The 24,607-nt window shown below is 38.1% G+C and overlaps 2 protein-coding genes across 2 annotated transcripts in view; one reads left to right on the forward strand and one right to left on the reverse strand.

Annotated features, from left to right (window-relative positions):
* LOC128645689 (anterior gradient protein 2) overlaps positions 1 to 18,314 on the reverse strand; it is a 67,360-nt gene extending 49,046 nt beyond the window's left edge. Inside the window, exons 1-2 of the mRNA XM_053698880.1 lie at positions 18,263 to 18,314; positions 14,898 to 15,003 (exon numbers count right to left, since the gene is read on the reverse strand). The gene's annotated coding sequence lies outside the window, so the exon portion shown is untranslated. The remainder of the gene's footprint in view (positions 1 to 14,897; positions 15,004 to 18,262) is intronic.
* A 3,329-nt stretch (positions 18,315 to 21,643) lies between these two features.
* The window catches only part of TRAF3IP1 (TRAF3 interacting protein 1), a 197,170-nt gene continuing 194,206 nt past the window's right edge, over positions 21,644 to 24,607 (forward strand). Inside the window, exon 1 of the mRNA XM_053698884.1 lies at positions 21,644 to 21,766. Coding sequence (XP_053554859.1) covers positions 21,644 to 21,766 — 123 coding nt within the window. The remainder of the gene's footprint in view (positions 21,767 to 24,607) is intronic.

Here is a 24,607-nt window from a genome sequence, read left to right on the forward strand (position 1 = left end):
TAATAGAAGTAAATTAGAAAGTTGTTTAAAATGACATGCTCTTTCTAAATCACGAAAGAAAAAATTTGGGTTTCATGTCCCTTTAAGTGTCTATTTAAACTTGGAAATGTTGTAAAGGTAGTAACATACACTGAAACACACACACACACACACACTCATACACTGAAACACACACACACTCACACATAAGGATTCACATATATACACTCTAGCAAACACGCAAAGAAACTCAGACACAGACACCCAAACAGACACTTAGCACTTGTTTACATTGACCTGACAAGTAATGAGGTAAACTACAGTTTTGTAAAAAAAAGGAGATTTAGAAAACAAAATATGGAGTTCTGATTATCTTTTTGTAAAGGAAGATGCCAACTAAATGATGACAACAGCACGCAGTGGCTGAAAGGAAGGGCCCTGAACTGCCTAAACAATAATTTAAAGGTTAAATGGTAGATTGGTGCCTTCCGGAAAGGTCTCATTAGTCTCAAAGTCTGTAGAAAGATGTGAATAATCAGTAGTAAGGTCAAAATGTCCTAAAAAGGAACATACAATGGACACACACAAACTCAAACTTGCACATACACCCAAGGAAACACCAACAGAGACAGCCTCAGAAAACACACAAAGACATACACACACACACAGAGACATCCACAGAAAACACACAAAGACATACACACCCTCACAGAGACACCCACAGAAAACACACACCCTCACAGAGACATCCACAGAAAACACAGACATACATACACACACACACATACCCTCACAGATACATCCACAGAAAACACAGACATACATACCCACCCTCACAGAGGCATCCAGAGAAAATACACAAAGACAAACACACGCCCACCCTCACAGAGACACCCATAGAAAAAGCTCAACGACATATGCACACACCCTCACAGACATCCACAGAAAATGCACAAATACATACACACCCACCCTCACAGAGATACCAACAGAAAAAAAAATACATACACACTCATAGAGACACAAACCAAAGCACAAAGACATAAACACAGACACCCACAGAAACACTCACAGGAGGAAACATTTATGCACCTTGCATCCCCTAAATCAACAGTGTGTGACATGCATGATAAAACAAAATGCAGAAATTAAGAGATCACTTTTTAAAGAATCATATTTGTAAATGTGCAAACAAAAATAATTCTGTGAATTCAAAATTGTACATTAATGATCTGGGTAGATGGCTAGATGAAGAAAAGTACTTTTAAAAGGTTGACATATGTTTGTTTGATATTTTCCCCATTTTCCCCAACCAAGAGCACCACTTCAAATATAGTGTACAAATGTTCCCATCTGTCAGCTGTACTTGTGGATTTTGAAAATGCTGTACTCTATATGGTCTTGGTGGAACCATAAGCTGTGGTACTCATACCATTAGATCTGGTTAAATGCAGGATTTAAGCTTGTTGGTATGCATTTCAAAATGAAGTCAGCTGTAGAGTAAACTGAACAGTTTTAAGTTAACCTGTCTCATTTCCAACACTGAGCAATCTTAATCTGAGAGTATAACATGTTATGCAGATGTAAAAATCTTAGATAAAATGCCTCCTTGTATCTGGAAAGCCCTTGCATAAAGGGGCAGTAAACTGGAATGTAATATATATCATTTGTGTATTGAGGAGAAAACATTTCTGCATGGTTTTAAATATAGAATTTCTACAGCATTGTCAAATAATCATAAATACTACACTGCTGCTAAAAAAATGTGTTTTTATGGACCCCTGGCCCCACCATACAACTACTACCACACTGAAGTTACAATCTTAAATTGCACAAAGAAATAAAAAACATTTGCTAAGTAATTCCTACCTCTTCTGCAAATGACAGTGATCAGCCGTCTGACTCAGGCACACACTCTACAAACAAATTGCCAAGTCTGTCTCACACTGTGCATAGTGGTTTAGTGCACAGAAATCCTCTCAAATGCTAATACTTTACTCCTTGTAATAACATTTCCCATGCTCAATTAGCACTCTGCTGTAGTACCCACTGGTGGCTGCCAAAATTAAAAAAATAAAATATATATATATTTTTTTTTTTTAGTTCTTGCCTCATGGGGCCCCCCTAGCCCATTGGGCCCCTGACAGGAGTCACCCCTGTCACCCCCTGATGGCGGCCCTGCCACCATAATATCTTAGCTCATACAGACAACTCCTTACACACTGCTCTGTGAAATATGATCCTAGCTGAGATATTATGTTTGTAGCTCCGTTGTCCATATGAGCTAATTTATTACTGTGGTAACCATAGGTGCTGTACAGAGGGAAGTTAGCAGAGTTACTGGCGCACAGAGACAAATGGGCTGTGTGCATTTATTGTGATTAGTTTTATTTTGCCCTGCTCTTCAGAATTCTTTACATAAAACCAGTGGTGACTGGCGAATTTTGAAGATGGTGGGTACTAGGCCCCACCCCTTGAAATCAAGCCCCTATGGAGGAGCCTAAACTGATGTTACCTCCCTACAGTAACTGCTGGCATGCCCACAGGCTTTGTAACTGCCTGCTTTGCCTACTTACCCATTCTTTGCCTATTGTACCTGCTGCCTGTTTGGTACCTGCCTATAGTGCTTTATGGTCTATTTCATCTTCATTTTCTTAATACTTTTGATCATTCCTTGTTTCCTAATTCACATATAAGTATATGTGGTATTTGTTTTTATAAAGCTTTAACCTGTCAACTGGTTCATGGCAACTTGTCATAGACCTCCAGCATCACAACCTTGACAGAAGCTCAATCCTCTCATATAGTGCATCTAGCCACCAATTCGCAAGCGTTACATAGGTGCTGAACCAAAAATGGGCAAGGCTCTTAAGCTTACATTCCTGCTTTTCAAATAAAGTTAGCAAGAGAATTAAGACAAATTTATAATAGGAGTAAAGTATAAAGTTGCTTAAAATTGCATGCTCTATCTGAATCACGAAAGAAAAAAATTGGAGTTCATATTCCTTTAACAATACAATTTCCCCTGCTTATTTGTGTGTGAATGGTTTAATTATTCATTTTGTATGATGTTTAAAAATACAAATTTTATTGTGCACTTTTCATGCGAAAATCCAGTATACGTCTCTTAGCGAGACACCCTGTTTTCAGGGTAAAAAGTGGCTCTAGATCATTCCACCAGAGAAATAGAAGTATCGGAGAGCAAAAAGTATTGGAGAGCGCAATAGACCTGAGAGCTTTAGATCATCGGGCCCTCGGTATGATACTTTGCCGAAGTGTAAAGGTACAAGGTTGAGTTCTGCACCTCTATTCTGCCACTATATTATATTTAAGTAACACATTTTAAGATATTTCAATTAATGTGCGCTGGTATTACAAGTAAAGTGCATTGCGCTCACCAGAGTGCGCTTTTATGTAGCAATTTTTATTTTTATTTTTTTATTTTTTATTGTGGTTTAATTCAAGGCAAACAAACATTGAATGTCATTATGCATCTAGATATAGAAGAAATGTAAAAACAAAAGAGAGTTCAAAGCTAACAGCTTATCTGAAATAAAATCGGTATACATTACACGTTTACATGACATAAGATAAGATTAATAAATAAAAACATTATTTGCCAAACATTCCTGTATACCTACAAAATAAGCTCATGAGGCCTCTCTTGGACCTCCCAACATAGTATGAACTACAATGCTATAGTAGGTATGTCTGAAACAAGAGCGACCACTCTTGGGTCTCCAAGAAAAAAATTTTTTTTAGTTTTTTTATGTAGATTGAATTGTGTAAACAAGGTAACATTACAATATATAATTAAAGAAAATATACATAGGTCTCTGCCTGAAATGTAGCTACAAAGAAAAAAGTAATCCTTTTAATGCTTAATATGATTCGGATAGGCACTTAGATAAAAGAATGAACTACAGGAGTTAAAAAAAGTATATAAGGGAGTCAGAGGCAGCATGGAAGGGGCCCAACCAAATAAATGTGCCAATTAATAGTATGAGGAACTGATCTGCCTCAGCACAGATGGGGTTAAATAGCCCTCTATATGGTAATACAGTCATACTACAATACAGGATAAGCTGCAAACAATATAATAATGGTACACCTTAGATATATTTATAGGAAGAATTAAAGCTTATAGATACAAACGTCAGAGTTTGTTAAAGTGTAAATGCTATTTCCAAAGCTCCAGTGCCTGATCACATTATCAAAAAGAGGAGACGTCATGCTGCCCCGGCCGCTGGCAACACACGTCAGTTTGTAATGCTAACCTAAAATTGTAAGAATAGTAGTAGGGCTTGCAGGCCATGCTATATCCCAGGAGATAAACAATAAAGCGGCTGTAGAGGCTTGGAACCATGAACACTAAAAGGGCTGGGCTATATGTAAGGCGTGAGTGTGTCCCAGTGGGAAATTATAAAACAATAAAAAAGAGGCAGATGTATCACTCAGCATAAACTAAACTGATGTCAGAGCACTCTAACAAGGTAGGGAATAAGTAACAGTCCCATGGGGTATGTTCCTTATCTAACCTACTCCGGTGGGTAACATATGAGAGCAATTCTCTGGTGCAGGCAACATGACGCCTGGTTTCCATTTTAATCTCAATAGCTCCCTACGTAGAGACACACTTGTAGGCAAGGTCGGTTGTAGCCATGTTGCTCTATGATCTTGAGGATGGTGTGTAATCGGAGTTCCTTTCAGTGTGTGTAGTTCAGTTCTCTGATAAGATAAAATGGTTTGTTGGTTGACAGCTTCATCGCTGTTAATGATCTGTGGAACGGCAGCAATATTCGCAACAGCTGTCTCCTCATGTTTCACCACGGGCAACGTGTAGTTGGGTTCTATTAATAGCTCGCTGCTGTTCTGGATGCAAGCGAAGCGCTGGGGCACCAGAATGCTATCGCTCTCCTGCTCTGCCAATACAGGCTCCCGCTGAGTGACTGCATGGGGCAAGTGGTTGCCCCTGGGCTCAAATGCTTTGTGCAGAGTAGTCTCGAATGCAGCGTGATGTTCTGTTAGCAGACGATTCAGCTCCCTCAAAATATCTGTAGTGCACGCCATAATCTTCCATATAGATTTGTAGACAGGCAGATTAGAGGTGAGATGCTTTGAATTCAGCACTATGTGCTGCCTAACGACAAGGCCCAAGTGCGCCTCGCCGGGGGTGAATGAAAGGCCTCAGAATGTGCTCCGGGTGCTCAAAGTCACGATCATCTCAGAGATATTAGGCTCATCTAAAGCAGGATCTTTAGTATTTCAGAAATCAGGCTATGTGGCAGATAGATGAGCCGTCTAGAATATTATTTTAAGCAGAAATGATGAAAAGGCTGGAGCAGAGTGGTGATGTGCGACCTATCATGGCCGCCTCCCGGAAGTTCCCCCCAGCAATTTTTTTTTAAAATAAAAAACTATAATGCCCTCTATTTTAAGGGCACTTAGGGCACTTTCTGGTTAATTTTCTGAGCACTAACTGCTACTGCCAGCTCATGGTAGCAATAACCAGCCACTTGTAATGGCTGTTTTTTTATTACGCACCCAAACGGGCAAATTTGGCCCTAAATAGGTGCAGTCAAAAATCCCTTATAGGGGCATGTGTAAAGTGCTCTCAAACAGAGCAAAAACACCTTAAAATCCTAATCTTGACAGTTTTTTTCTGAGAATATTTTATTAAAAGTTTTTTTATTATTTTAAAGTACCTTACAATGAGATATTTTTTTTATGCTCCAAAAAACTTCTGGGGCGCTGCCCCTATGGAGGAGCCTCCACTGCATAGAACTTAGTTTCTCTCCTCTGCATAGTAGAGTCAGTAGACATGTCAGCTAGTGACTCCCTGGTTTTAAGCAGACTTGTTAGAGAGTGAGGGAAAATCCCTAGCTATGTGATCAGTGTGCATTACCTACGTATGCATAAGCAGTGAAAACACTGCAAGTTTTTTTTCTTATTATTTTTAATAGATTTAACAGCAAAATATATCATAGATATATATTACAAAGTTTACCTACACTGTCCCTTTAAAGTAACATTAAACCTCACATATTTCTTTCATGATGCAGATAGAACATACTATTTTAAACTTTCTAATTTGTTGAAAAGCAGGGACGTAAGCTTAGCAACCGACCCATTTCTGAAGCACTATATGGCAGCAGTTTTGCAAGAATGTTATCTATTTGCAAGACGAGCACTAGATGGCAGCACTATTTCCTACCATGTAGTGCTCCAGGTGCCTACCTAGGTATTTCTTCAACAAAGAATACAATGGGAACAAAGTAAATTTGTAACTTTTTTTTTTGTAACTTTTTTAAATTGTATGTTCTGTCTAAATCACAAAAGAAAATATTTGGATTTCATATCCCTTTAAGTAAAGAGGGAATGTGTGCGTCAAGTAGTGCTCGTATTACAAGTTTAAACTGTTTTCGCACGAGCGCTAACCCTATGTGCACAAAAAGCAGGTCTTAGGATAACATGCGTGCGTTAATGTATTACCCCCATGGAAGTCAATAGAGCAAAAAAAGCAGAAAAAAACCGGAAACCCTACTCGCGTGCAAACACGATCGCATATTCTCAAGTGTGTTAACCTGACTTGAAAATATGAATATTTTACACAGCTGCTCCTGTTCTCTTCAAACAGCAATGTGCTCTTGCTGCACGGTGTAAGTTTTCTTTAACACAGCGCATACAGAACAAAGTGCTGTTTGAAGAGAACAGTCAAATATGGAGCAGCACTGAAAAGCAGCAGTGCAGTTATTGTTGACTGGCTCTCAGGGATTTTTTCACGAGACATTTTAAAAACTTGCACTTATAAATTTTTTGTGCAATATTTTTTTAAAATATTTTTTATCATATAGTGTTTCTATAAGTGTAACTGTACTTTTCAATGTATTTTTTATGTGTTTTGTGACACTTTTGACACGTTAACTTCACTTGCGCTCAAGCGATTGCATTTACTTTCAACTTGTAATACGAGCAATAAACCCGAAGGTGCACAAACACACACGATAGACCCCTTTTCGCTCACGAGTAACTTTTAGTGCTCCACTCGTATTCTGGCCCATAAAGGGACACAAAACCCAACTTTTTTTCTTTCATGATTCAGATAGAGAATGCAATTTTAAGCAACTTTCTAATTTACTTATATTATAAATGTTTATTTGTTCTCTTGGTATCTTTATTTGAAAAAGCTGGAATGTAAGCATAGGAGCCAGCCCATTTTTGGTTCAGCACCTGGGTAGCACTTGCTGATTGGTGGCTATATTTCTCTCTGAATCATGAATGAAACAATGTGGGTTTTGTGTCCCTTTAATGTCTCTGGAGGATTAATGGCAACCATGAATGTATAACAACTGAGCTTGCACTGCATCTCGCCCTGTATCTAGCACACAGCTAGGTCACTACAGAGTTGCTATAACATCCTAGCTTATAATGCGCGCTTGTTTTATGTATGTTTTTAGCTTTCTACCATTGGACGAGCCATGATGAAAGGAGATGGGGTTTAACTTCAGAGTAAGAGGTGGTGCGTTACCAATGAGTGGCTGATGTGCATACACATACATTTCAGGGCACATGCATGGGTTTTGGTATGACCTTTCTGCTGAGCCGTCGCAGCACAAGAGTATTTGGGTTTGACCTGAATTGAAGGTGGCAACTCTATTAAAGGGGCAGTGACTGAGTTCATTTGAATACTTGTTCAAATTAATTTATAGTTTTGCATAAAAAGAGTAATGTCACATTTAGTTAAAAATAATTATCTTCTCCCTCTTACCTTCCCTTTCCCCCACCCCCCCCCCCTTTTTTTTTTTTTTTTTTTTTTTTCTTCTTTCTTCTCTCTCTCTCGCTTGTCTTTATTTCTCTCCTGCACTTACTTCTCTTCCTGGTTACTTTCGGCGTGGGAATGTGTGTTAAAACCCACGCCGTGCTTATCACACCTTTTCAGAATGCGAATATATGATATAATGTTTTTGTTCCTTGTTACTAGCTTGTACGCATACTTCAGAGACTATATAACATTTTTGTGGACATTATGCTTAAAATATGATCCTTAAATTACCAGGAATTGCGGGACTCACTGTCAAGCTACAACACCTAAACCTGGATAATACGAACTTTCCAACGAGTCCTGGAAAATGTTAACAATCTTAATGAAATTTATGTCTATCGAAGTATGTATTGTTACTATTTTCTTGCAATAAAGTCTTGGAAAAAAAACAAAAACAAAAAAAAAAACAACATATTCACTGCAAATTTATTTTACTTTATTATCAGAGCAATTCTTTTACAATAGTATTATAATAAATAATTGCAAAGTTAACAAGGATGATGGAGAGGTCAATCACAGATGTAGCTTCTGATCTGGTTTAAATTAAATTACTAGTTATATTATTTACAACATTTTTCAAGATATTAATAGAGAATCTTCACAAAAAGAGAATATGGGGCCTAGTTATCAAGCCGTCAACCTCAAATACGCTGCGTATTCCGCAGCGTATTTGTGGCGAGGCTGATACGCCTTAGTTATCAAAGGCTCGAGACCGGCAAAAGTAGAATTTTGTGACGTAAGCTTCGATCCGCCGGACTCAGTCCGACACAGATCGATTCTTACGTCACTCCAGATGTTCCGCACACAAGTGCGGCACATTCTCACTACTTTTGCTAGCTATCAAAAAACTAGCAGGTACGCTCGGCACTTTTACGGCCCAGCGTACCTGGTTTTCAAAGCGCCAGCCTGGAGGCGGCGGATCCCATAGGAATCAATGGGAGTCTGACCATAGCGAAAGTACAAGTTCGCTGCTGACAGACATCCCATTGATTTCTATGGGAGCTGTCTACACCTAACACCCTAACATGTACCCCGAGTCTAAACACCACTAATCTGACCCCCCCTACACCGCCGCAACTAAATAAAGTTATTACCCCCTAAACCGCCGCTCCCGGAGCCCACCGCAAGCTACTCTATACATATTAACCCCTAAACCGCCGCTCCCGGAGCCCACCGCAACTATAATAAATGTATTAACCCCTAAACCGCCGCTCCCTGAACCCGCCGCAACCTATATTAAATGTATTAACCCCTATCCTGCCCCCCCTACACCGTCGCCACCTATAATACATTTATTAACCCCTAATCTGCCCCCCCTACACCGTCGCCACCTATAATAAATTTATTAACCCCTATCCTGCCCCCCACTACGCCGCCGCCACTGTAATAAAATTATTAACCCCTAAACCTAACCCTAACCCTAACGCCCCCTAACTTAAATATTAATTAAATAAATCTAAATAAATTAACTCTTATTAACTAAATGAATCCTATTTAAAACTAAATACTTACCTTTAAAATAAACCCTAATATAGCTACAATATAAATAATAATTATATTCTAGCTATCTTAGGATTTATTTTTATTTTACAGGTACCTTTCAATTTATTTTAACCATGTACAATAGCTATTAAATAGTTATTAACTATTTAATAGCTTACCTAGCTAAAATAAAGAGAAATGTACCTGTGAAATAAATCCTAACCTAAGTTACAATTACACCTAACACTACACTATACTTTAATAAATTATTCCTATTTAAAAATAAATACTTACCTGTAAAATAAACCCTAAGATAGCTACAATGTAATTAATAATTATATTATAGCTATCTTAGGATTTATATTTATTTTACAGGTAACTTTGTATTTATTTTAGCTAGTTAGAATAGTTATTAAATAGTTATTAACTATTTAATAACTACCTAGCTAAAAGAAATACAAAATTACCTGTAAAATAAATCCTAACTTAAGTTACAATTAAACCTAATACTACACTATCATTAAATTAACTAAATAAACTACCTACAAATAACTACAATGAAATACAATTACATAAACTAACTAAAGTACAAAAAATAAAAAAAGCTAAGTTACAAAAAATAAAAAATTAAGTTACAAACATGTTAAAAATATTACAACAATTTTAAGCTACTTACACCTAATCTAAGCCCCCTAATAAAATAACAAACCCCCCCAAAATAAAAAAAATCCCTACCCTATTCTAAATTACATAAATTTCAAAGCTCTTTTACCTTACCAGCCCTTAAAAGGGCCATTTGTGGGGGCATGCTCCAAAAAGTTCAGCTCTTTTGCCTGTAAAATAAAAATACAACCCCCCCCCCAACATTAAAACCCACCACCCACATACCCCTAATCTAACCCAAACCCCCCTTACAAAAACCTAACACTAATCCCCTGAAGATCATCCTACCTTGAGTCGTCTTCACTCAGCCGAGCCACCGATGGAACTGAAGAGGACATCCGGAGCGGAAGAAGTTAATCCTCCAAGCGGCGCTGAAGAAATCTTCCATCCGATGAAGTCATCATCCAGGCGGCGCTGAAGAAGTCTTCGATCCGGCCGATGTCATCTTCAAAGAGGCGCTGAAGAGGTCTTCTATCCGGGCGAAGTCATCTTCCAAGCCGGGTCTTGAATCTTCCTTCCGCCGACGCGGAACCACCTTCTTCACCGACGGACTACGACGAATGACGGCTCCTTTAAGGGACGTCATCCAAGATGGCGTCCCCTCAATTCCGATTGGCTGATAGGATTCTATCAGCCAATCGGAATTAAGGTAGGAAAATCTGATTGGCTGATGGAATCAGCCAATCAGATTCAAGTTCAATCCGATTGGCTGATCCAATCAGCCAATCAGATTGAGCTCGCATTCTATTGGCTGATCGGAACAGCCAATAGAATGCGAGCTCAATCTGATTGGCTGATTCCATCAGCCAATCAGATTTTCCTACCTTAATTCCGATTGGCTGATAGAATCCTATCAGCCAATCGGAATTGAGGGGACGCCATCTTGGATGACGTCCCTTAAAGGAGCCGTCATTCGTCGTAGTCCGTCGGTGAAGAAGGTGGTTCCGCGTCGGCGGAAGGAAGATTCAAGACCCGGCTTGGAAGATGACTTCGCCCGGATAGAAGACCTCTTCAGCGCCTCTTTGAAGATGACATCGGCCGGATCGAAGACTTCTTCAGCGCCGCCTGGATGATGACTTCATCGGATGGAAGATTTCTTCAGCGCCGCTTGGAGGATTAACTTCTTCCGCTCCGGATGTCCTCTTCAGTTCCATCGGTGGCTCGGCTGAGTGAAGACGACTCAAGGTAGGATGATCTTCAGGGGATTAGTGTTAGGTTTTTGTAAGGGGGGTTTGGGTTAGATTAGGGGTATGTGGGTGGTGGGTTTTAATGTTGGGGGGGGGGTTGTATTTTTATTTTACAGGCAAAAGAGCTGAACTTTTTGGGGCATGCCCCCACAAATGGCCCTTTTAAGGGCTGGTAAGGTAAAAGAGCTTTGAAATTTATGTAATTTAGAATAGGGTAGGGATTTTTTTTATTTTGGGGGGGTTTGTTATTTTATTAGGGGGCTTAGATTAGGTGTAAGTAGCTTAAAATTGTTGTAATATTTTTAACATGTTTGTAACTTAATTTTTTATTTTTTGTAACTTAGCTTTTTTTATTTTTTGTACTTTAGTTAGTTTATGTAATTGTATTTAATTGTAGTTCTTTGTAGGTAGTTTATTTAGTTAATTTAATGATAGTGTAGTATTAGGTTTAATTGTAACTTAAGTTAGGATTTATTTTACAGGTAATTTTATATTTCTTTTAGCTAGGTAGTTATTAAATAGTTAATAACTATTTAATAACTATTCTAACTAGCTAAAATAAATACAAAGTTACCTGTAAAATAAATATAAATCCTAAGATAGCTAGAATATAATTATTAATTATATTGTAGCTATCTTAGGGTTTATTTTACAGGTAAGTATTTAGTTTAAATAGGAATAATTTATTAAAGTATAGTGTAGTGTTAGGTGTAATTGTAACTTAGGTTAGGATTTATTTCACAGGTACATTTCTCTTTATTTTAGCTAGGTAAGCTATTAAATAGTTAATAACTATTTAATAGTTATTGTACATGGTTAAAATAAATTGAAAGGTACCTGTAAAATAAAAATAAATCCTAAGATAGCTAGAATATAATTATTATTTATATTGTAGCTATATTAGGGTTTATTTTAAAGGTAAGTATTTAGTTTTAAATAGGATTCATTTAGTTAATAAGAGTTAATTTATTTAGATTTATTTAATTAATATTTAAGTTAGGGGGGCGTTATGGTTAGGGTTAGACTTAGGTTTAGGGGTTAATCATTTTATTACAGTGGCGGCAGCGTAGTGGGGGGCAGGATAGGGGTTAATAAATTTATTATAGGTTGCGGCGGGTTCATGGAGCGGCGGTTTAGGGGTTAAACTATTTATTTAGTTGCGGAGAGGTGCGGGATCAGCAGGATAGGGGTTAATAATTTTATAATAGAGGGCGACGGTATAGGGGGGGCAGGATAGGGGTTACTAGGTATAATGTAGGTGGCAGCGGTGTCCGGGAGCGGCGGTTTAGGGGTTAATACATTTATCAGAGTTGCGGCAGGGTCTAGGAGCGGCGGTTTAGGGGTTAGTAACTTTATTGAGTTGCGGGGGGCTCCGGGGGCGCCGGTATAGGGGGTAGAACAGTGCAGTTTAGTGTGAGTGCTTAGTGACAGGCTAGCAATAAAGCTGGGAAAAAGCCGAAGGGCAGCGAGATCGGATGAGTGATAACTGTCACAGTCCGCTGCTCATCGCCCCGCGGCTTTTTGACAGCTTTATTTGATAACTTAGGCGTATTTTTTCAGGTCCGCGGCGGCGAAGGTAGGCGAGCTTAGGCGGACGTATTGGGCCGGCGAAGCCAGAAAAGTAGACGGCTTGATAACTAGCCCCCTAAATCTCAAAAGAATGGAGCGGTAAGGCACTATAGCATCTTTAACCAGTGAGGTACAATACATTATTTAACCCCTTAGCTGCTGAGCCATTTAATACCATTCTGTGGAGCTTTTTCGTAACTTTTTACACCTTATTCCCTATGAGGATTAAAGAAAAGTTTTTAAAGTTTTCTATCTCTTTAAATAAACATTTATGCTGAATCATGCAGTTAAGTGGGGCTATCCTTATCCAGGCAAGAGCTTTTGGAGGCCTCTTGCACTTTTCTTAAAGGGACATTGTACACTAGATTTTTCTTTGCATAATACACTGTGTGCACAGTTATAATTGTTATACTTCCCCTAACACAGGGGTGTCCAAACTTTGCGCCTAACAGTTCTGGTGTCAGAAGCTGGAATTTACACAGGGTGAGTAGAAAGGTTGTTTTGTTTTTTTACTTGCTCTCTGTGAATTTTGAATTGACATGCAGGGGGGTTGACTGTTTTAATATATATATTTTTTTGTTTTGTCGTTAAAGCTAAAGGTTTGAGTCTTTTGGTATTGGTATTAAGGTGTGAGTCCTTTTGGGTATAGAGGTCAGTCCTTTGGTATAAAGGTTAGTCCTTGTGGACACAAAGTTAAAGTCTTTCGCCTAGATTACGAGTTTGGCATTAGCCTTAAAAAGCAGCGTTGAGAGTTCCCAACGCTGCTTTTTATCTAACGTTGGTATTACGAGTCAGGCAGGAAAGGGTCTACCGCTCACTTTTCTTCCGCGATTCGAGGCTACCGCAAATCCCCTTACGTCAATTGCGTATCCTATCTTTTCTATGGGATTTGCCTAACGCTGGTATTACAAGTCTTGGAAGAAGTGAGCGGTAGACCCTCTCCTGTCAAGACTTCTACCGCATTTAAAAGTCAGTAGTTAAGAGTTTTATGGGCTAACGCCGGAACATAAAACTCTTAACTAAAGTGCTACAAAGTACACTAACACCCATAAACTACCTATTAACCCCTAAACCGAGGCCCCCCCACATCGCAAACACTATAATACATTTTTTTAACCCCTAATCTGTCGACCGGACATCGCCGCCACCTACATTATACTTATGAACCCCTAATCTGCTGCCCCTAACATCGCCGACACCTACATTATATTTATTAACCCCTAATCTGCCGCCCCCAATGTCGCCACAACCTAACTACACTTATTAACCCCTAATCTGCCGACCGGACATTGCCGCCACTTTAATAAATGTATTAACTCCCGCCTCTCAAACATTAGTTACATTTTATTAACCCCCTAATCTGCCTGCCCTAACATCGCTGACACCTACTTACATTTATTAACCCCTAATCTGCCACCCCCAACGTCGCTGCTACTATATTAAAGGTATTAACCCCTAAACCTAAGTCTAAACCTAACCCTAACCCCGCCTAACTTAAATATAATTTAAATTAAACTAAATAAATTTAACATATTTTTAAAAATTATTCCTATTTAAAACTAAATACTTACCTGTAAAATAAACCATAAGATAGCTACATATAACTAATATTTACAGTGTAGCTATTTTAGGATTTATATTTATTTTACAGGCAAGTTTGTATTTATTTTAACTAGGTACAATAGTTATTAAATAGTTATTAACTATTTAATAGCTACCTAGCTAAAATAAGTACAAAATTACCTGTAAAATAAATCCTAACCTACGTTACAATTACACCTAAAACTACACTATAATTAAACTAATTACCTAAACTACCTACAATGAATTACAATTAAATTCAATAAACTAAATTACGGAAACCCCCCCACTAAATTACGAAAAAAAATAAACACTAAATTACAGAAAAAAAAAATTACAAGAAGTTTAAACTAATTACACCTAATCTAAGCCCCCTAATAAAATAAAAAAGCCCCCCAAAATAATAAAATTCCCTACCCTATACTAAATTACAAATAGCCCTTAAAAGGGATTTTTGCGGGGCATTGCCCCAAAGTAATCGGCTCTTTTACCTTTAAAAAAAAAGACAATACCCCCCCCAACATTACAATCCACCACCCACACACCCCTACTCTAAAACCAACCCAATCCCCCCTTAATAAAACCTAACACTACCCCCTTGAAGATCACCCTACCTTGAGCCGTCTTCTCCCAGCCGGGCACAAGTGGTCATCCGATCAGTCCAGTAGTCTTCATCCGATGGAGCAGAAGAGGACATCCAGACCGGCAGAAGTCTTCATCCTATCCGATTGAAAATATGAGTAAAAAAGTTAAAACAATACTTAATTTTGAGACATGGAGGATATTAATTTCAGTTTTTTATCTCCCCCCATAATTTTAATGAATTTTGGTTTAACCTTGAAAATAGCTTTATCAATGCAGCAACCAGAAATCTATCTCCTACTGATGAGTTCCAAATAGAACGAAACAGGCTTTCTAGTGAGTGATTTCTGATTTGCTGATATAATCCTGTTAAAAGGATAGCTGTGTTAAAACAGTATTTTTGAAGCAAAAAAAATGAGAATTTGCATATCTAATTTGCATAACTTACCCAGAGTTCTCTTGTGCATTGGTAACATTGTATATGAGTTATTTCTGGGGAAAAGCAAACAGGGATTCTTGCCTAGATGTGCTAATTTCCTATGCAAATATTTACATTGATTTAATTTTGAGACATGGAGGATTTTAATTTCAGTTTTTTATCTCCCCCCATAATTTTAATGAATTTTGGTTTAACCTTGAAAATAGCTTTATCAATGCAGCAACCAGAAATTTATCTCCTACTGATGAGTTCCAAATAGAACGAAACAGGCTGTCTAGTGAGTGATTTCTGATTTGCTGCTATAATCCTGTTAAAAGGATAGCTGTGTTAAAACAGTATTTTTGAAGCAAAAAACTGAGAATTTGCATATCTAATTTGCATAACTTACCCAGAGTTCTCTTGTGCATTGGTAACATTGTATATGAGTTATTTCTGGGGAAAAGCAAACAGGAATTCTTGCCTAAATGTGCTAATTTCCTATGCAAATATTTACATTGATTTAATTTTGAGACATGGAGGATTTTAATTTCAGTTTTTTATCTCCCCCATAATTTTAATGAATTTTATATATATATATATATATATATATATATATATATATATATATATATATATATATATATATGTATAGGTATATATCCAGATATATATAGGAATATCTACTAAAAAATACAAAAAACATACAGTGAGGGGAAAAATGATTTGATCCCCTTCTGATTTTGTATGTTTGCCCACTGACAAAGAAATGATCAGTCTATAATTGTAATGGTAGGTTTATTTGAACAGTGAGAGACAGAATAACAACAACAAAACCCAGAAAAATGCATTTCAATAAAGTTATAAATTGATTTGCATTTTAATGAGTGAAATAAGTATTTTATCCCCTATCAATCAGCAAGATTTCTGTCTCCCAGGTGTCTTTTAAACAGGTAATGAGAGGAGCTTAGGAGCACTCTCTTAAAGGGAGTGCTCCTAATATCAGCTTGTTACCTGTATAAAAGACACCTGTCCACAGAAGCAATCAATCAGATTCCAAACTCTCCACCATAGCCAAGCAAAAGTGCTGTCCAAGGATGTCAGGGACAAGATTGGAGACCTACACAAGACTGAAATGGGCTACAAGACCATCGCCAATCAGCTTGGTGAGAAGGTGACAACAGTTGGTGTGATTATTTACAAATAGAAGAAACACAAAATAACTGTCAATCTCCCTCAGTCTGGGGCTCCATGCAAGATCTTACCTTGTGGAGTTTCAATGATGATGAGAATGGTGAGGAATCAGCCCAGAACTATAGGGGAAGATCTTGTCAATGATTTCAAGGCAGCTGGGGCCATAGTCACCAAGAAAAAAATTGGACGATGGACGGGACCATGTACCGTTAAATCTTGGGTGAGAACCTCCTTCCCTCAGCCAAGGCATTGAAAATTAGTATTCCAGCATGAAAATGACCCAAAACACACGGCCAAGGCAACAAAGGAGTAGCTCAAGAAGTAGCACATTAAGGTCATGGAGTGGCCTAACCAGTCTACTGGCGTTAATTCCATAGAAAATTTGTGGAGGGAGCTGAAGGTTCAAGTTGCCAAATGTCAGCCTCAAAGCCTTTATGACTTGGAGAGGATCTGCAAAGAGGAGTGGGACAAAATCCCTCCTGAGATGTGTGCAAACCTGATGGCCAACTACAAGAAATGTCTGACCTCTGTGATTGTCAACAAGGGTTTTGCCACCAAGTACTAAGTCATGTTTTGCAAAGGGGTCAAAAACTTATTTCACTCATTAAAATGCAAATCAATTTATAACTTTTTTGAAATGCGTTTTTTCTGGATTTTTTGTTATTCTGTCTCTCACTGTTCAAATAAACCTACAATTAAAATTATAGACTAATAATTTCTTTGTCAGTGGGCAAACCTACAAAATCAGCAGGGGATCAAATAAGTTTTCCCCTCACTGTACAAATGCAATACTTTATCAAATATGTATATTGCATAAATAAGATTTTTCATGTTTTCAGCTACATGACTACAGCTCCCTAGGAACTCAAAATTCTGCTGTAGATCTGCTTTCAGAAAAAAATGGGATCCACTGCCCTAAGCAATAAGTTAAGACAGAGTTTTGTGCAATATATAATAAAAAATGAAAAATAACATTCACAGTAATAACTGTGGAACGCTAACAAGCTGTTATTTACTCTTGAGTGGCAGCACTGAGAATAGAAACCCCTAAAATACTAAATTTAGCAGATGCTCCTATTAAAATATGATAAAATATGAATCACTGTTCAGGGTACCAGCATATTCTTCTATATAACAGATACAGGTCTCCAATTACAGACATACATAAAGGTAACCGCTCCTGCATGTGGGGTTTCACAGGGTTAGGAATACAGTTTAGTTTACAACTTAACTGTGCATTACATAAGATAGATATCTCTTTATATGGGGGCTAGAAGGGGGGCTCACATCCCTTTGCAAGTCAACTCGAGTCTCAAGTAGTCAACTGTCAACATTTTAGAAGACTGGAAATTACATAGATATAGATTATGTGATTATTATTATTTTGTCTGCAAGAGTCTGCTGTGTTTTTACTTTGAAATTGCTTGAGAAATACGAAATTATGATAACAAATCAACGATTAAACACTTTTTTAATACATAGTATTTTTTCCACTGCAGATAGGACAGGTAGCCTAGACCTATCCTATCTGCAGTGGAAAAAAATACTATATTATGTAAAAAGTGTTTAATTTTAATTGTTGATTCGTTAATATAATAACTTCGTATTTCTCAAGCAATTTCAAAAGAAAAACACTGCAGACTCGTGCAGACAAAATCAAGATAATAAATCAAATAATCAAGACATTGCGTCAGCGGCTAGCTCTAAGTCTCTCTCTGACCAGGTCGGTCAGCAATATTGAGTGGTGCAGCGCTGACGGCTGTGGCAGTGCCCTGGCCTGGCCCCTACCTGAATTAAGTTGTGAGGAGTCCCAGACTGTCCACTCAGCTGACTGACCGACTCTGTTACACCCGATGGCCGCTCTCCAACACACCGATCAGTGAGTCTCCGTCTCCTGTCACACTCACTTCTTCTCGCCTGGCTGGGAGATCACTTGCGCACGTGCGTGACTACCTCAAGTCATGTGCCCCAACAGACAGGAAGGCGGCTGGTCCAAAACGTCACATGACCTCGTGAAAAGCCGGTCACGTGACAGCTCAGCGGCAAGCCGACTGTCAAAATAAAAAACTTTTTTTTTAAAGCCACATATTCCTGCAGCGACGGGTGCAAGTACTGCACCCCAAAATTTGCCGCCCTAGGCAATGGCCTTGTTGACCTATCCATTAATATGCCCCTGGTATACACATATAAATACATATGTACAAACATATAAACATATATACATATTTAGACATGTATAAGTATGTATCTCTATGTTAAATCCCTTTGCTGCCTCATATGTTTGAGCCCTTAAAACATTTTTATGCAATTTTTTCAATTATTTTTATTAGATAGTGTTATTATAAGTGTAACTGTACTTTTAATATATTTTTGATGTGTTTTGTGGAAATTTTTATTTGAGTGTAACAGTTAACCAGAGCTCTGAAGTTGCGCTAACCCAATGCGCGTTAAATTCAATCGAGCTTGAGTGAACGCATTTACTTTCAACTTGTAATACGAACGCTGCTTACGACTTGCGCCAACATCCACGATAAACCCCTTATCGCTTGCATACAACTGTTAGCATGCCACTCGTAATCTAGCCCTATGTGCGTAAATGAAACGTATTCTACAGCCCAAGTGTATGTGACTGAGGGCTTGGACTGGGATTTGGGCCATTTAAATGAATGCATATTGAAACTTCACTTAATTAACAGTGCGGTTTGAATTTAAAGTTACTATTAAGAAAGCTGACATTTTAATTTCAGTGGTCTGATGTAAATCTGAAGTGACAGGACAGTTTAGCACATTGTTTTTCTTCCAGTTTTCTGCTTTGTAACTAATTAAAAAAATATCCAAAGAAGTAGCAGCACCACTTCGTATTTCTCAAAATATCAATTAACACATTTTGAGAAATATGAAGTGGTGGCTGCTACTCCTTTGGATATTCTTCAAATGTTGGGGTGGGTGTAGAACCTATTTGCAGGGGTGCTGGACATTTTATGCACACACTAACTAATTAAAACGACAGTCGTATACCACTTCAAGGGACACTAAACCCAATTTTTTTCATGATTCAGAAAGGGCATGGGATTTTAAGCAACTTTCTAATTTACTCCTATTATTCATTTTTCTTCGTTCTCTTGCTATCTTTATTTAAAAAGCAGGAATGTGATGCATAGAAGCCGGCAGGGATAGGCACAGACAAATGCTGTGGCGGACATTTTCCAAAGTACAGACCTTAGTGAAGGACACCAAGGTAAATTTGAAATGAAAAACATTTTATAATGCTTGGTGTTATTATACTGATGCAGATACCACTGATCCTATAACCAGCCCTACTCTGGCTATACCCATGTGCCAGTGTTACTACTGTATCATTATATAGTGCTGGGTGTTATTATACTGATGCAGATACCACTGACCCTATAACCAGCCCTCCTCTGGCTATATCCATGTGCCAGTGTTACTACTGTGTCATTATATAGCGCTGGGTGTTATACTGATGCAGATACCACTGATCCTATAACCAGCCCTCCTCTGGCTATACCCATGAGCAAGTATCACTACTGTGTCATTATATAGCGCTGGGTGTTATACTGATGCAGATACCACTGATCCTATAACCAGCCCTTGTCTGGCTATACCCATGAGTCAGTGTTACTACTGTGTCATTATATAGCGCTGGGTGTTATTATACTGATGCAGATACCACTGATCCTATAACCAGCCTTCCTCTGGCTATACCCATGAGCCAGTGTCACTACTGTGTCATTATATAGTGCTGGGTGTTATTATACTGATGCAGATACCACTGATCCTATAACCAGCCCTTGTCTGGCTATACGCATGTGCCAGTGTCACTACTGTGTCATTATATAGCGCTGGGTGTTATTATACTGATGCAGATACCACTGATCCTATAACCAGCCCTCATCTGGCTATACCCATGTGCCAGTGTTACTACTGTGTCATTATATAGTGCTGGGTGTTATTATACTGATGCAGATACCACTGATCCTATAACCAGCCCTCATCTGGCTATACCCATGTGCCAGTGTCACTACTGTGTCATTATATAGCAAGAGAACAAAGAAAAATTGATAATAGGAGTAAATTAGAAAGTTGCTTAACATTTCATGCTCTATCTGAATCATGAAAGAAGAAAAAATTGGGTTCAGTGTCCCTATGACAAAAATAAACAGTTATAACATTTCTATAATTGTGATTACCATTATACACCTTGGGTTTTGAATCTTTGATTTGGCTTCTTTTGAAATAACTACCATCGCCATTTGGATAATAACTGAACTTGCATTAACAGTACAAGAGCCAGATAGCCTTATCCACTATTTATAGTTAAACTTTGAAGGGATATGAAACCCAATTTTTTTCTTTTATTATTCAGACAGAGCATGCAATTTTAGGCAACTTTCTAATTTACTCCTATTATGATTTTTTCTAAGTTATCTTGCTATCTTTATTTGAAAAAGCAGGATAATTGTAGCCACCAATCAGCAAGCACTACCCAAGGTTATGAACCAAAAATGGGCAGGCTCCTAAACTTACATTCCTGCTTTTTAAAATAAAGATAGCAAGAGAACGTAGAAAATTTGATAATTGGAGTAAATTAGAAAGTTGTTTAAAATTGTATGCAAAATTGGGGTTTCCTATACTTTTAAAGGTTTGACTCAACATTTATCTGCCATTGTACTTGAGTGGCAGCCACAGAAGTGAGCGCAGAAACAGTTATTTTGTATTTTTTTTAGGTATCATTTTGATAGAAGACGAAATAATTAGTGGTCTTCGCTGAAAACGAACATTTTTGTGGATGACAATTATGATTGTTATTTACACTATATAGTTAATATTATTTTACTTTTTTCATAATTATTACAGCATGTACAACAGAATCACACAACACGAGAATGTATACGTGTTTCAAAAAGAATAACAACATTTAGATAATAACGGTACATTGTAACTATATCCCGTCCCTTTATTTACTAGTGATATCACAAGTCTGACATGAATCCTCCACTCGTGCTAAACGCTAACACTTCCCGTAATATCGCGTCGTTTCAGTACCATGTGACAGGTCCTCCGCCCTGTTCTGTGTTGCCTTGGCAGCGGACGCTTGTAACGGTGATAGGGCGCATGCGCACGATGGTTGTGTTGTAGTTCGGCATGATGGATCCTGCCGTTCTGCGCCGTACTCAAGACTCCCTGGGAAAAGTCATCCGCAAACCGCCGCTCACCGATAAGCTGCTAGGAAAACCACCATTCAGATATCTGCACGACATCCTGACTGAGGTGAGAGCGATAGCTAGGAGTCGCTGTCTGAGGGGAGAGACAAATCTTGGTGGTGGTGAGAGTAAGAAAAAGGTGAAAATGAAACCATGTCGCTTCAAATAGGGAAAGATGGGGGAATTAACCTAGTCTGATTGAAGGAAGGGTCTGGAATCTTTGGGCAAGAGAGAGTGGGAGAGAGAATGAAAGGAGGTGAAGGGGTTCATAGAATTATGTAAGATAGGAAGGGGATGAATTAAGGGGAGAAAAATAAAGTTGCCAATAGGTAGAAAGTAAGGACTACATTTTGGGAAAAAGAGTTGACATTTTAAAATAGAGAGACAAAAAAGTAGGTGATGATGATGGAGGAGGAAGAGTGAAAGTGAAAGAGAAGAAAGGGGACGAAGTGAGAGAAAAGGTGGAATAAAACTAGGAAAGTAATGAAAACAAATATGAGGGATGGACCTGAACATTAAATGTAACAGAATAACAAAGGGGGGAATGAAGCAATGAATTGGCAAGGAGGGAAGTAGGATAGGCAAGGACATATAGAAAATAACCTTAGGGCCTGATGATCAAAAACTTGGCAGCATGGAGAGAAATCTCGCCAAATCTTTGGGTGTCTTGGTTGACCATTATTTTTCATTGCACATGTCTCTCCTTCACATCCAGAACTCCACATAGAGCGATAAACAACTCTCAAGAAAATAAATAAATTACTTTTTAAAAGTTTTTAAGGGACCTTGCGCTATGGACAAGACATATTAGATCATCTCGCCAGAGCGGAGAGGTTTAGAGCATTGGGCTCTTTAAGGGATGAAAGGGGATTGAAATGTGCTATTAAGCTTGGGATGGAGAGGTTATTAATCAAAGTGTGATGGGAATGATGGCCTGAAGCAGATAAATGGGAAGATTGGGAATGAGACAGAAAGCAAAGGGGGATGGAGACTGACAATGGAAATAACATGGAAGACAGAAATATCAGAGTAAATGAATTGTTACAGAAGGAAAAAAAAGATTATGAGGTGGAATGGCGTGATCAATGGGAGTGAATGAAGCATGATAATGGGCCGAAAATGAATGGTGGGGGGAAAAAGTGAGTGAAGAAAAGGTAGACAAAGACTGAAAACACTGGAAGGAAAGGATCATTCTGAGGGCAGGAAATAGGGAATGGGTAATGAGGTATTGGCGTAATAAGTTGGAGAGATGGAATAAAGTTAAAGGGACATTGTACACTAGATGTTTCTTGGAATAAAAGTTTTGTAGATGATCCATTTATATAGTTCATCTGGGACTGTTTTTGTAACAATGTATAGATTTGCTTATTTTTTTAATAACATTGTGCTGATTTTCAGACTCCTAACCAAGCCCTACATTGTCAGATGTATACATGCTTTTAGACTACTGCTGGCTTCTGTTTATGCTATCGGTCTTTTCATATGCATGGAGGCGGGGGGGGGGGGTCTGCTCTTTTTGGTTTTCCCGGCCTCTTTCACTGGATACCCCAGCCTAACCAAAAATGTCCACAGCACCAGGGTTATTGTCACAGCTTTTATTGGAACATATAGGTCTAAGATATCACAGGCAACGTTTCGGGTTTAATTACCCTTAATCATACCATGGCATGATTAAGGGCAATTAAACTCGAAACGTTGCCTGTGATATCTTAGACCTATATGTTCCAATAAAAGCTTTGATAATAACCCTGGTGCTGTGGACATTTTTGGATTGGAGTACTATGGGGTTTCTGCAGTAACCCTATTTCATCGTGGTAAGGTTCTGTGTCTGTCTATGACTTTATTTGATTGCTGCAGCCTAACCTCATCAACTGTGCTCAACTGGGAGCTTTTAAGTAAGTTTTTAAAAGGTTTTATATTGGATTTTTAGATCAGTATCTGTGCATATTATTCTATATAGTATTGTTTATTACATGCAGTTATATGATAATTGGTGTATACTGTCCCTTTAAAAGAGAAAGTATCAAGTGAGGAAAGAGAAAAGAATGAAATGGAAGAAAAGAGTGTAGCGAAGCTGTGGGAGACACTGAAACCAGGTTTTAGAGAGAGATGGAGTAAAGAATGTATTACAGAGAGGAGATTGATGTGGAGGGATACAGCTGGCATGATAGATAGGTAATCAATCACAAAGGAGAGGGAAATATTAGGGTGACTTAAGTTGGGGGAGAAATAATTTAAAGAAGGGTTAAAGGGACATTAACATCTTTGAGATTCAATTGTAATTTTTTTAATTAAGTGTAGTATGTAAAAAAAATACAATATACTTTTTTAAAATTTATTCTGGTCCCCTTTCCTGTAATTTAAAAGGCCATTATAGTGAAAAATGACATACTCTCATTCACTAGAGCATGTCATTTTATCACTAGTGACCATGTAACTCTATGTTTTTACTGCCACAAAGAGTGTAAAGACACAGTTAAAGTACCGCTCAGGAGTTGCTGAGAACTGCTGATCTCGAATGGAAACTGTAGTTGAGCCAATCAACAGCCACTAGTGTCACAGCTGAATCATGCAAATAGTACTGTTGATTGGGTTAAAGCAGTTTCCACTTATGACAAACAGTTCTCTGTGTCTCACTAGTGGTACTTAAATACTTTGATGTTTATTTTTTGTTTAACTCCTTTGCTGGGGTTAAAAACATAGAGTTGAAGGGTCGATAGTGATACAATTACGTGCTCTAATTAAAGAGTATGCCGATTTTTCACTGTAAGGGTCCTTAAGCTTTAAAATTTGTGAGATTTTTTTTAAAATTCTTCTGGGTTTCTATAAATTAATATTTTTTTGAAACTTATTTTCCTCCTTATCTTTATCTTTTGCTAAGGACAATGACAGACAGATATAAAACAAG

The sequence above is a fragment of the Bombina bombina genome, chromosome 1, assembly GCF_027579735.1.
Source record: "Bombina bombina isolate aBomBom1 chromosome 1, aBomBom1.pri, whole genome shotgun sequence".
Classification (NCBI taxonomy): domain Eukaryota; kingdom Metazoa; phylum Chordata; class Amphibia; order Anura; family Bombinatoridae; genus Bombina; species Bombina bombina.